The sequence below is a fragment of the Sander vitreus genome, chromosome 5, assembly GCF_031162955.1.
Source record: "Sander vitreus isolate 19-12246 chromosome 5, sanVit1, whole genome shotgun sequence".
NCBI lineage: Eukaryota > Metazoa > Chordata > Actinopteri > Perciformes > Percidae > Sander > Sander vitreus.
Genome location: NC_135859.1, coordinates 34,848,933 through 34,863,600, shown reverse-complemented (window position 1 = coordinate 34,863,600; position 14,668 = coordinate 34,848,933). Strand labels below are relative to the sequence as shown.

At 41.0% G+C, this 14,668-nt stretch overlaps 1 protein-coding gene across 1 annotated transcript; it reads left to right on the top strand.

Moving 5' to 3' along the window:
- Nucleotides 1–668: 668 nt before the first annotated feature.
- On the top strand, nt 669–12,829 carry ube2d4 (ubiquitin conjugating enzyme E2 D4). Its single transcript, XM_078251647.1, has 7 exons — nt 669–954; nt 3,589–3,652; nt 6,302–6,333; nt 6,434–6,511; nt 9,811–9,916; nt 10,619–10,712; nt 12,673–12,829. Exons 1-7 carry the CDS (start codon nt 931–933, stop codon nt 12,716–12,718), a joined length of 444 nt encoding a protein of 147 aa, XP_078107773.1. The 5' UTR covers nt 669–930; the 3' UTR covers nt 12,719–12,829.
- Nucleotides 12,830–14,668: the final 1,839 nt, after the last annotated feature.

Genomic DNA, 14,668 nt, shown 5'->3' with positions numbered 1-14,668 from the left:
TGAGCGTTTCACTTGGTTAATGACACTGTTGATCTTGCATAAAAGGTTTTCCGGGCAGTCAAAGCTGTACATAATTCTGGCCATGCCTTTCCTCTGTGTGTGTGTTTTTGCTCTTTTCAAATAGTGACATCTTGTGGACACCTGGGCTCATTTTTTATGTTGAAATCATATACTGAATATGTTTGAGGCCATGTATTACCCTTTTGTTACAACACTGCATTCCTATATCAAATGTTAGTGCTGTAGAGTTGAGGTTCAGGATGATGCATTGATATCTTTAAATATAGCCTAAATAAAAAATAAAAAACTCTTCAATTGAAGGCAGCATGTGATAAAGGGGCACACTTGAAGAGACAGAGTTGGTGGCCACAGCTAAAAAATAGGCAGGAATCTGCAAATGTCAGAGACGCACATCACGTGAACAAAGTGATAACATTTCATTTTCAAAAAGTAGCAGTTGTTTTGTAGAAATATTCATTGTAATTATCTGCCCTAATAAACTAATAATAAACTCTGATATTGTGAAGTGGATCGTGTCAAAACTGTCAACAAAATAAAAATGTAGGCTATTTCTAGCTACTGGCATGGATGTTGTAATCATGTTGCAATTGTCAATACATGATTTGTTCGAACGGTCTCGCGATATTACCAAAACCTGTTTGCCTGGAACCAAGAGAGACGAGAGGAGAGACAGCAAAATATCTCGGTTGTTCTGTTGCAAGCGAACGAAAGATCAAGATTTAACACACACTTTGACGCTTAGATTGAACTTGAAACCATAAACCCAAAGCCTGTTATATGTCAGACGCGATATCCTGATTATACGTAAAGTGAGATTTGAAAGAACGCGGCCACAGAAGCCAAATTGTATGAGTGAAGTGCTAACTGTTAACGTTAGCTGACAGGCTACATAGCATAGCCATTGATGCAATGGCGTTGAAAAGAATTCAGAAGGTGGGTGAATGATTTCTTTCATATCCTAACATTAGCTATCTTATATTGTATTCTGAGTATGGTACCGTCTGTGAAGCTCATACCAATGTGTTGCCTTGTATGTATTATTTCCGTAGTGTTACCTGCTTTGTTTTTGGCTCCTTTTTAAAACAATATAGAGACAAAGACGAGCTAACCGAACCACTGTTGGCCCTGTTGGTGCATTGCTACGGTATCGTTAGCTATCGACAACAACTTAAACAGCGCCGTTATTTTGACAGCTACGTTGTGTTTGTGTTTAATATTTTTGTCTGAATCATTGTGGGTGGTCACTAAGAGTATTGCTGATGATGCGTTTAGTCCATGGATGTATTATAAGACCGGTTTAGTCGCTGAATGACAGCTGCTCTGTTGTTGCCAAAATTGAACCCTAGTGTCAGCGTTGCCATATATGGAAAGGCAAATGGGCCACCGAAGCAGGCCACGGTGTGTATTTATATAACAGAATAGATAGGCTTCCTTTTCAAAAGATATTAAATAACGGGCTTAATTTCTGTTGAACTATCTGGGAACGTTTTGTACATCCCCTGATTGATAGCTTTGCACACCTGGCACTAAACCGTGCAGCCTTGTTTTCCTTTTTAAAACAGTGACAGTTTGTTATAGTGTCTTCTATATTTATTAGGGTTAGGGTATCGTTTGGGTTAGAGATGCACCGATTACAACTTTCTAGGCCGATTCCGGTTTTCTTTGAGTTAGGCCAGCCGATACCGATTTTAGCCGATTCCGATTTCATTTTTTCTAACCTCTTTACAGCACACACAAACATTTATTTTCTATCTTTTCTTTAATAGAACATTTTGCACAGAACATAGAACATTTTTTGAGCAGATAATGGATCACTATAAAATAGAACTATATCAATGACTCCTGGTGTGGGAAACTCACACACATCTAAAGAGCAACGTTAGAACCATTTCCTTCTTTTCACGTCCAATATCCACCTAAAAAAATGTGATTTTGGTTTTTGGTGTCGTCCCTCCACGCCCTACTCTTTCCTTGCAGGTGTTGCATATTGCAAACTTGTTATCTTCTGCACACACGCTGAAGAATCTCCAAACAGCTGACATGTTGCAGGTTAATTCACGAGGTTCTCTACATGTGCGAGAATAGCGCGGACACACGCTTCACACCGCGAGCGGGTACGCGCGACACACGGCGGAAAAGTTGAGAGAAAGGAAAAAGAGACTGTGCTGTCGCGTCCGTGTGTGCGTGCGTCCTTGAGAACTGTAACTCGTACAACTTCTGTTGTCAGTTAATTGTAGTGTTGACCGGCATGAAATCGGCATATGTCAGACTGACCTGCCGGTCGCCGGTCATGGCCGAGCACGTGAAAACCGGCCAATTCCGGTCACTGGCCGGTCTATCAGTCCATCTCTAGTTTGGGTTTTTTCCGATACCGGTACTCAATCGATACTTTTAAAACGGTACTGGTGCCTGAACCGAAATATATTTATAATGTATATAATATAAAATATTAAAAAAGGAGCACAAAACGACAGTTGGCGACATTAAAGAACGGCTTGTTTATTGCTAAGGCCATATGGTCCAAATTAAATGATTGATTAATAATGTAATAACAATAACTTATAACAATGACTTATTTCACCAGTAAATTGCTGGTAAACGACAAAAACAAGCACCAAATGGGAAAAGGGTATTTAACAATAACTTTGAATGCACCACAAGGCTGGCGAGTTTCAAGTAAACGCAGAGGCTGTTTTTCCGACAACGGCAGCTGCAGTCAGACTATTACGTCCCGGTGCTGGAATCCTCTACAGGGAAATACAGTCACACTTTACACCGCTTAACATAAGCTGTCCGCATTTTAACCATTGGGTTTAATCCAGCTACTAGCTAACGGTAACGTAGCGTCCTGTGCAGCGATTCTTCTGAAAAATAAAAAAGTCAGGCACCGAAATGAGGAACCAAAATTTTCGTTCTCATTTGGTCTCATTACTACCGTTTACGTCGGAACCGGTGCCCTATTGGCACCGCGTGTCGGTACCCAACCCTAATATTTATGTTTTTGATTGTTGCAGTACTTTGATGTATTGTTTATTCCCTTTTTTATATGTGTATTGTATGCACCAAACCAGTGGTGGAATGTAACTAAGTACATGTACTCAAGTACTGTACACATTTGAGACGTTACTTGAGCCTTTCCTTTTCCAGCCACTTTCTGCTAATCTGACAGCTTTAGTTACTTTACAAATTAAGATTTCTGCACACAAAACTATAAAATATGTTTTATTATAAAGTAAACTAGCCAACAATATAACGGCCTACAAGTCCAGCTGACATGATCAGACCATTAAACACACAACTGGTTGGATCCTTTACACTTTCTACAATGGGAGGATTTTTCTGCATCGAGTACTTTTAATACTTTAAGTACATTTTCCTGATGATACTTACAGACTTTTACTTAAGTTACATTTTCACTGCAGGACTTTTACTTGTAACAGAGTATTTTTACAATGTGGTATTAGTACTTTTGCTTTTTGTAAAGGATCTGAATACTTCTTCAATCGCTGGATGGCTGAATGTTTACAGTAAATAACATTTATTTGTTTGTGATTGTTTTTCCTTTAGGAGCTGTCAGACCTGCAGAGGGACCCGCCTGCTCAGTGCTCCGCTGGACCAGTCGGGGAAGATTGTAAGTAGTTAGGAAATATGTATGAACGCAGGGGCGATACTAGGATCAGACCTTTAGGGGGCTCAGCCCCTAATGAGATCAGTGTCACATTCTCCATGAAATGACCAACTTCTTCTCTGGGGACTACCAACGTTAAACTCCCCAACCGTCTCCTGCTCTCCCTCTGACAAATCAGATAGAGACTCAGCCAAAGGCGTGAGTCTGGCACAACCTCCTCTGATTGGCCAACACTACGTTTCTGTTAACCCTTTCCTTGACGGGGTTATGGCGACAGCGACACAGGATATTAAACCTGTTTCAAGCCCTTTGAACCTGTGATTGTTTGTCCCTTGTCACTAACAAAGACTTGAACTACTAAAATTGATATAAGCCCCCCTAAAAGGGTCTAAAATCACCAATATATGAATGTATTAATAACTTATTGTGTTGTATAAATCAGCTTCTTTTTTTATTTTATTTTGTGGCCATTTTTTTTTAGCCTTTTAATAAACAGGAAAGGGGGGGAGAGAGAAGGGGAAGACATGACAAGACCATGAGCCGATGCGCTGAGGACTAAAGGCTCTGACACACCAACCCGACGGCCGACCTTCGGCAGAAAAGGCAGTCTGCCTCCCCGAGGTCCAAAAAGTGCCTCGGAACACCCCGAAGCGACGCCGACTTGAGCGTACGTTCTGTGCTTGCGCGAGACGTAATACGTCTCCATAACAGCAGGCGGCGCTAATCTGTATTGTCGCCCAAAAAATGAAAACCGGCAGCTGATTGGACGCATGCGTCACGTGGGTCTGGCTGCTCCCGGATTTTACAATGGAGCATAATGGCGGCTCGTTCGGAATACGATCTCATATTTTATAAAGAGAGTTCACCGAAACGTGTTTCTGAAAACATTTGAAGAGAGAAATAGACCGTGCAGTTGCTGAATCTGTCTTCATTTCAGATCGACAAAGGTCAGTTTAAAAGATTTTCGTCAGATTTTGAGAGGCGTTAGTCATTTCCGTGTTAGCGTTCCACCAATCAGATTGGCCATTGAGTCCGACTGCCCGCCTTTCGATTCAACAAGTCAAGTCGGCCCAAATGAAGACCGGCGGCCTCGCCAGACTGTCTGACGGCCGATAACCGGGTTGGTGTGTCCGGGCCTTAAGCCTCTTGCCTCAGATGAGCTACCCAGGTGCCCATAAATCAGCTTTTAAGGATTGTATCAGTAGAGTATGTCATTGTGCGTCAGGGGTTTGCAAATGTGTATGCTTAATGTGTTATTAATAAGGATGCACTCAACCTACAATTTGTTTTAGCATTTTAAGTTCATGATACGATTTTTTTTTTTTACAGAATGAGCTGCAGACAAATGACAAATATTCCTTTATTTAAATGAAATGTGCAAAACAACAGATGTTAAAGATATGTAAATAGAGATGTACCGATACCAGTATCGGTATCTCCTCCGATACTGCCTAAAACGCTGGTATCGGTATCGGGAAGTACTGGAGTTAATGCAACGATCTGATACCACGTAATAAAGCCCTAAAGAAAATCTACGTTAAAGTAGTTTATTTATGTTCTTCTTCCGTTATAACTGACTGTCAAACTGGATAATAAAAGAACGTTCTGTGGCATTCATGTTTCACAAAGAGTTTAACCTGAGCCAGACTGACAACAAAGATAGAAATCACATCACATCCATACAGGGATAGTATACAGTTCTTAAAATATATAACACACTGGTATCGGATCAGTACTCGGTATCGGCCGATACGCAAGTTCAGGTATCGGAATCGGAAAGCAAAAAATGGTATCGGACCATCTCTATATGTAAAACAAATCCCAAATCAATCAGTCAGCCCTAACCCTGAATAATAACTATATAAATAGAAAGAAAATCTCTTCAAATAAATAAACTAAGAAGACGTAGTGACGTCTGAAGTCAAAAAATTGAAATCTTAGGCCGGCGACAGACTGGCTGCGTGGCGTGAGCGTGTCAGCTGCGTGGCGTGTCCGTTTTTATTTCGGCTCCCATGTTAACAGGTTAGAGCACACTGCCTGCGTGACACTCACGTCTCAGGCACGGCTCGAGCCGCGCCGAAAACTCGTGCATGCGTATGTTTATATGTCATTTTGACACAAATACATATTAATAAATGACATGTTGATGTTTGAAAGTCTCGAGGTTTTGACATAAATGCAGATATAAATGTAATTTAAAAAAATAATAATAATAAATAATTATTGATTTTCTAATATTGCACCTGTCAATACAGAACCAAATATTCTGGAGCCCGTTTTGCCGTCAATACTGCCGACGTTGTCTTTGCTGTAATCAAATCAGTATATATTTATGTTTATGGGAAACATCCATGTGTACAGACAAGGCGAGCAGCAGCAGCGTCGCAAATAATACACTTAAATAGTATTTTATCCCTACCATAAATTGTCAGGAGTGTATTACATTTACATTTAATACATTTTACAGCTAATGTAATCAAAGTAAATATTTTAATTTTTTTCCTTCCGGTATCATTCCTAGCAGGAAGATTCTTTGATCTTGTGGGATATTAATATGTATAACCTCCCTTACAGCTTATATATAAGATATTTCCTTCCTTCCAGTACATTGTTTTTCTAATTTTTTGAATCTTTTATTAATCTTCTTCCCAGTGTTTCATTGGCAGGCGACAATAATGGGTCCGGTAAGTGAAACTGTATCTTAACCCAATTTGAAATATGAAGCAAAAAGCAGTGAAGTTGCTGTCGTCTTAACTTATCTTGTTTCTATTTTTATCCCAATAGAGTGACAGCCCTTATCAGAGCGGAGTGTTTTTCCTCACCATTCACTTCCCGACAGATTACCCCTTCAAACCTCCCAAAGTGAGTAAAAGGTCCATGTTGTGCATCACATGTTAAGGACCATGTACAATACACTTCTCATTGTTTTTTTTACTGCAGCAAAGGCAATTGGCTTCACAGTAAGCCTGCACGATATTGGAAAAAACTGGCATTGCGAGAGAGAAAAAATCCTGTGAGATATATATAGATATAGATATATATATATATAGATATATATATATATATATATATATACATATATATATATATATATATATATATATATATATATATATATATATATATATATATACACACACACACACACACACACTCTAACGGTCAAAAGAGTTTGGGGTCACTTAGAAATTTCCATTCCACTCCATTACAGACAGAATACCAGCTGAGATCAGTTGCATTGTTTTTTTAACCAGGGCAGCAGTTTTCAGATGACATTATGTGCTTACATAATTTCAAAAGGGTTCTCCAATGTTTTCTCAGTTAGCCTTTTAAAATGATATCAGATTAGTAAACAGAATGGGCCTTTGGAGCATTGGATGAATGGTTGCTGATAATGGGCAATGTAGATATTGCATTAAAGATCAGCCACCCACTCAGATCAGCTGGTATTCTGTCTATAATGGAGTGGAATGGAAATTTCGAAGTGACCCCAAACCTTTGACCGGTAGTGTGTATAAATATGAAAAAAGACTAGGTTTTACAAGATGACATAAATAGCTCTATTTGGAAATAATACATCATTCTTGACTACTGGGGTGAATTTGTAGGGGTGTGCTACATAGAAATCTTTAATGTGAACCATTATTTTTCAGATTTTTTTTGTTTTTTTCCGCCCTTAATGGACAGGACAGCTAGGTGAGAAAGGGGAGAGAGAGAGGGGGGAGAAGACATGCAGGAAATCGTCACAGGTCGGACTCAAACCCTGGACCTTCTGCGTTGAGGCATAAACCTCTATGTAAATGTGCGCCTGCTCTACCCACTGATCCAACCCGGCCACAATGTGAACCATTCTTTGTTCAACTGTAATGCTTTACAAACACCAAAGCAAGTAATGGCGCTTACCCACTGCTTAGTACCGGCTTGGCCGCGGTGCCCCGTCCTCCTTTTTCCATCGCAGATTTAGTACCGCCTCATTCGTGAGGCGAGCGTGGCTGGTCGTCATAGCGCCGCTGCAGGAAACTGCCGTGACCTCACGCGACACACACACAGAACGTGGAAGGTGTGTTGTTGGTTCTCAGCATGTGGCTGTTTGCCAGAAGACACATTTAGTTTCTAAAGAAGCTGGAGGCAACAGAAAAAACGCCGCTGGCTGAACTATTTCAAAATGGCGGGTTTGTTCAGGACACCCCCCCCCCCGTCTGTCGCTATAGCAATGATGACGCAGTGATTAGTGACGATTCTCTCCGACCAATCGGAAGTCTGCAGGTTTTCACGTCACCTTTTGGTATCGCCTCAGCTCACTTGGAACCTCGACGGAGGTGGTACTGTAGGGTTATTATTGTCGCACACCAGACGCTGCTCAGTCTGCTGGCGACACATGCCAGAGCGTAAATAGTGAGGGGCTAAGAGAAAAGACAGGCTGGAGGAAACGACAGAAAGTGTCCGAAGTTTGGAATCAGTTCAAACATGATTAAAACGGAAACTCTGGACAGTGAGTCTACTGAAAAACCAAACTAGCTTACCACAATAATATCACGACATCGATGCTTCAGCATCTCAACAGAAAACATTTCTCATCCATTCCACGAAGTGGACCCGACAAAAGTAAATCAGAGTCGTATGGACGATGAAACTACACCAAACACACCCAACTACTAAAAACAAAGACAAGAAAATACGTAGCAGTGACCACGGTCTGATCTAAACAGCCGACCATCCCGTCGGAGAAACAGCTGACTGTTGCATACCACTCTCTCTCTCTCTCTCTCTCTCTCTCTCTCTCTCTCTCTCTCTCTCTCTCTGTTCACGGAGAAACAGCTGATCAACGATCTACTAGCATAAGTGTAACAGAGCTGTGTAGCATTGTAATCAAATATAATAATAATAAATTAAAATAGATTGAGTATAATTAATATTTACATATAGGCCCATCAGTCTCAGGATGAAACTTGTACTTCTGAAAGTTAAGTTGCACAACTTCAGGTCATGTTTATGTATGTTTAATGTATGTTTAATGTATGTTTAATGTATGCCTTAGTGTGAGGTTGATGTCATTTCAGAAAATGTTTTCTTTAAACATTTTACTTTTTAATGTAATATGGCACTTCATATGTTTAGTTTTTTGAGAGATGATATTGTTAGCAATGTAGGCAGCAAAAATGTTGCTTTTTCCGAAAATGTAACCAAACTATTGTTTATTATTGCTCTTCAATAAAACAAAAGTATTTCTTATCCAATTAATCAATGCAGCTGCAGCTGCAGCCCTAGTTAGCAGGTACCAGGGACGTTTTTTCATAATGGAAAACCAAAAAAGGCGAGTAGAGTCGAGCAGGTACCATGTAATGGAAAAATGCCATGACTCACATAACACCATTGTATTCATATAATATCAATCCAGGCTAAAGTGAATGATATTAATAATGCATGCATGTTGCTTCCTCTAAATGTCAGGTTGTGGTCGACTAGCGGGGCCTAGCCTTGGTTGTTTGATAAATTGATTAACATTGACTGTGATTGGTGGTTGGCTGTGCATGCAGAGCCTGCATGTCACGCACTAGCAACTGTATCCAAGAACACTTCAATCAGTGTATATTACGTTATATCACTGCTGTAGATTGGTGTTTCGCTGCTCCGAACCGTAACGTTAGTTGGGACAGACACCTTGTTTCTTTAGGCTAACTTTATTAACTTTAGCCTGGCTGGTAGCAGCTTTCTGCGGTGAAAAACGGCCGGGAGACGTCGTGATAATTATTCATATTATTCATTAATTTAGTTTATCTTTGCAGCGAACATAAAACACTGACTACTGTAGCTTCACTACCCAGGGAAAAAGCATGTGCATCACTGTTTCAGAGGCAGCTGCTACTTTTCTACACACAGAGAGCCTCGCTTCCCATAACAAACACGGACTAACGTTGCGTCACATGACCACCTGTCTTAAAGGGGAAGGGTCGGCCGGTAAGAATCATGTAAAAGGTGAACGGTGAACGTTTACTTTTCTATCAAGCAGCAAAGAAGTTATAGCGTCAACATCGCAACGTCCTGCGATGTGACTATCGCGATGTAGACGATGAAACAAAATATCGTGCAGCCCTACTTCACAGGCATTTTACAATTACAAACATTTCCTGTAATTGTTTTATTTATTTTTTTCTCAACAGGTTGCATTCACAACAAAAATTTACCACCCTAATATCAACAGCAATGGAAGTATTTGTCTGGATATACTGAGATCACAATGGTCACCTGCACTTACAGTATCAAAAGGTAAGAGATAATCAGGGTTACATGAAATCAGCGGCCGCAAATAATGTCAATAATGGCTCACTAACTTGGCTGTGGTTAGCTTGCTAGCGCAAATCAACAAACAGTGTTGTCTTTACTTAGAGTTCCTCATGGGGGAGACAGAAACTACGCACTATAGCTTTAATACTCCACTAATATTCCCGTTTACATGCAGCCGTGGTCGGCTCATATCCAGAAACCTGTTGATATCCAAGTCTTTGTTAATGTTTGAAAGTAGCTGTGTTTCTCCTTCTTTTCTTTCGGCCGTGCATCTCTACCGCTGCCCTGCAAACTGTCGGCTGGTTGGTTTGTGTACACTAACCGTAGCAACCACACAGAGCTGACCGTAAACGGGCAAGAGGCCGGAAACTGTCACAAACTGCCATAAAAGTCCTGATCGAGAAGCAGATTCCGAATGAGCCGTACACATGTCCAAAGAATGCTTCTAAAACCTGAATAATACCAGCAAGTCACGCGTCCTGATCAGAAAAATGCTATATTCTGAATAAAAAAAACCTTTATTCTGAAAATCCAAACAGAATATGCTGTTTACATGGCCTGTATCAAATTCAGAATATTGTCATATTCCGGGGGAAAAAAGTGGAATATTAGTGTGCATGTAAAAATCCTCAGTGACTTTCTGTTCATGTAATCTAAATACTCTCTTGATTCATTCTTCCACAGTATTATTGTCTATCTGCTCCCTTCTCTGTGACCCGAACCCGGACGACCCGCTGGTCCCAGAGATCGCCCACACATACAAGGCTGACAGGGAAAGGTGAGTGTAAAACACGAGGCTGATTTACGGCGTCTCTCAGCTCGTTATGAGGAGAATATGCGATACGCGATGACGTTGCTTTATGTTGCGACGACGATGTTACTTGCAATATTAAAGTGTACTCAGTTCTGCATAGAACAAATGAAAGGAAATCATTCCCAACCTTCTTTTATGGCACAAATTGAAAACACAAAAAGTGAAACACAATAAATAAAAGACATAAGAATGCAAAGGAAAACAAGAACACATAATCGGACCCTAAAAAAGCAAAACCCTAAAAAGCCTGTGTGAATAAGTCTTCAACTGCTTTTTTAAAAGAATCGACTACATTTGAACAAAGTAAAGAGAGCGGCAGTGCATTCAACTGCCTAAAGCGTGACTTATGTTCTACGGAGGCTCCACGCAGAGCTTTCTCCGTAGCCTACGTAAGTGTCCTGAAGTTTATACCTGTGCGTTGGTGTGTGCATCGATCTCTTTAAGAGAATAGCAGGGCCGGCGTGTGTGTGTGTTTTTGGCGTGTGTGGGCGTGGGCGTGCGTGCGTGCGTGTTAGAGCGAGTGAGAGAGTGAAGGTGATTATCTTCGGAGCAAATAGTGACTAAGGCTCTGGAGTCGCTACTCTAGAATGCTGACTCTAGAGTCATAGTGTCCCACAGAAACAAAGAGTCTCCCCTGTTCTTTCTGACCACGGTGGGAAATCTGGAGCAGGAGAAGTTAACCCTCTCCTTGATTTCATGTTTATGGAGAAGGAGAACCAGGAAATGAGTCGGGGGAAATGCAATGCTACAAAGCGACGGCTGAGCGACGTGTAGTTAGATTTTTCGAGAGGCGTAGGGTCCGTGTCTCCACGTACCTACTAGAGATGGTCCGATACCATTTTTTGCTTCCCAATACCGATTCTGATACCTGAAGTTGCGTATCATCCGATACCAAGTACTGATACCAGTGTGTCATATATTTTATTATGTTTTAACAGCCGTGTACTACTATCCCTGTATGGATGTAATATGATGTATAACAGCTGTATACTACTATCCCTGTATGGATGATATGATGTATAACAGCTGTATACTACTATCCCTGTATGGATGATATGATGTATGACAGCTGTATACTACTATCCCTGTATGGATGATATGATGTATAACAGCTGTGTACTACTATCCCTGTATGGATGTAATATGATGTATAACAGCTGTATACTACTATCCCTGTATGGATGTGATATGATGTATAACAGCTGTGTACTACTATCCCTGTATGGATGTGATATGATGTATAACAGCTGTGTACTACTATCCCTGTATGGATGTGATTTCTATCTTTGTTGTCGGTCTGGCTCAGGTTAAACTCTTTGTGAAACATGAACACACAAACACACACAATGAACGCCCCAGAACCTTCTTTTATTCTGCAGTTTGACAGTCAGCCATAACGGATAAAGAACATAAATAAACTACTTTAACGTAGATTTTCTTTAGGGCTTTATTACGTGGTATCAGATCGCTGCATAAACTCCAGTACTTCCTGATAGCAGCGGTTTAGGCAGTATCGGAGGAGATACCGATACTGGTATGGGAACATCTCTAGTACCTACGTACGTAGCCACGGCGTAGATTTAACACAGAAGCATAAATGAAGCTTAAGTGTCACTGCTTGAAATGATTGATCCCCTCTAGTTATAAAACGAGTACCTAAAAACCTGAATTACCTAAATATTTTCTTTCAACTAACACAATAAATTTCTGAGTGTCTTTCCCGATATGTCGCAGCCTTTTTCGCGATGTGGGTTTATTGCGCCAGTTGATATCGCGATGAAGATAATAATAAAAAAAAGATACATTACGCAGTCCTAACTCGCTCATAATACTGACTTATTTTGTTCCTAGTTTTCACAGTCACCTGAAACATTTTTTTTTGCAAATCTTTGCATGTGTATTTTCTTCTCTTTATTTTTTACAGGTACAACAAATCGGCAAGAGAATGGACACACAAGTATGCGATGTGAGAGCCAGGGAGATGAAAATTACAAATGAGAACAAAAAAGAAACGCGTTTGATTTGTAACTTAAAAAGGCAAATGAGCAACAGAGGAAGAAGACAACAACAGCAACAAAAACTAGACAACAGCCCATCTTTTTTTTGGAGGAGGAAGCGATACGATGAGGTACAGTGCCACCTGGCTTTCCATGTGCTGAGCTGCTACCATGTGCTGTCCTTCATGACTCGTATGGATCTGCTGAGCAGGACCTCACGGGCTCCTTAAAGCACTCCCATATGGAATACCGGAAACTCTTCACACTCAGACTTTAAGCTGTTACTCCTGCTTTTATGAATCACTATCATCGCTATTCATAACGCATCATTTTCACTGTCGATGAGTCATAGCGGTATAGCATTTTGTTTTTATTTTAGGAGATTTGGCTCTCCCCTTTTTATTTTCAGAGGTACTGTCTGTGTCCCACTGGATGTCTTGCTGTTGTTATTATTAATGTATTTCCATGTTATTTAGTGGCCTTTCTGTATTTTTGATTTTCTCGGTATATGTGCAATCGAGGCAGAATGTTCCCTGCTCAACACAAAATGGTGCAGTGCCATTACCAGCAGCTGATCGGTTGGCGCACGCTGTCTCTCTACACCCCGAAACAATGTGAAAGATGTAAAGAAGGAATCGGTCTCTCTTATCAACCTCTGCGTTTTTCTAAATTGCGACAGTATTTAGTGGTTTTCTAGGGCAGGGGAGAGCTGCTGTTCAGAGCTAGCTGAGCCTTGCCTCATTAAATATGTTCACATGCACATTATGTTTCCACTTTTATTCCGAATATGACAATATTCTGAATGTGATACGGGTCATGCAAACAGCATATTCCGTTTGGATATTTTGAATAAGACCTTTATCAGAATAATTTGATTAAGACGTGTGATTTGCCGGTATAATCTGGGTTTTAGAAGCATTCTTTGGACATGTATACAGCGCATTCAGAATCTGCGTCTCAATCGGGTATTCCCGCAGTTTGTGACACACGGCTTCTTGCCTGTTTACGGCCTATGGTCAGCTCTGTGCGTTGCTACTAGCCTGACAAGCCAGACCCACATCAAGATGTTCCCTCTGCACGCAATAGGATAGCGCTACAACCAACCAGAGCAACCAGTCGGCAAAACTCCGAACACATCTTCCTTTTTTAAGAATGACTTCAGTGCCGCTCTTAGTTCTTTTCTCAAAGAAAAGCTTAACTCCAAGTCTTCCAGAGTCGCGGCCAAAGCCGATTCCAAAGACCGCTGTTCGCCAGCAGCAGCAGCCATCTTCTTTGTTTTCAAGTAGCAGGGAATTCACGCGGAACCGTCGCAACTCTGCCGTCATTATGTTAAGCCCGCCCACCGACTCTACACACTGTGATTGGCCTGACCAGAGTTTGGTTTTTCCAGCTTGTAAGCCAACGGAGAGTTGCTAGACGACCCTGGCTGCAAATTACATTTGCTGTCGCTAGGGTGCGTCTGGATTTCTAGGCTAGGTTGCTACGGTTGTTGGACACAAACCAACCAGCCGACAGTTTGCAGGGCGGCGGTAGAGATGCACGGCCAAAAGAAAAGAAGGAGAAACACAGCTACTTTTAAACATTAACAAAGACTTGGATATCAACAGGTTTTAGGAAGGTGGTTGAAGGAAAGAAAGAGGGAGGCTGTGTTCACAAGTCCGCCACTGGTGGGAAACTTTGAAAAAACGGGAAGATTAGCGGAATATTCCCTTTCATTAGCCATGTAAACGGCTAAGTCTGAATATAGTCTTTTTCGGAATAAGGGCAAAAACTGGAATATTATATGCATGTAAACTTCGTCACTGTTTTGGGGCTCTATAGGTTGAATGTCAACTTCCATTTTTTCCTCACACATGCTGTTATTCTTGCCCTTCTGTGCCGTATAAGTAACGCCCCACGGCTGGTGTCCATACTGCACTAAAT

Bases quoted from the DNA above. Each gene is read 5' to 3' on its own strand.
- ube2d4 (XM_078251647.1), top strand. From the start codon at position 931: ATGGCGTTGAAAAGAATTCAGAAG. The intron at 955-3,588 runs GTGGGTGAATGA...TTTTTCCTTTAG, and splicing joins CGTTGAAAAGAATTCAGAAG to GAGCTGTCAGACCTGCAGAG. The intron at 9,917-10,618 runs GTAAGAGATAAT...ATTCTTCCACAG, and splicing joins TGCACTTACAGTATCAAAAG to TATTATTGTCTATCTGCTCC.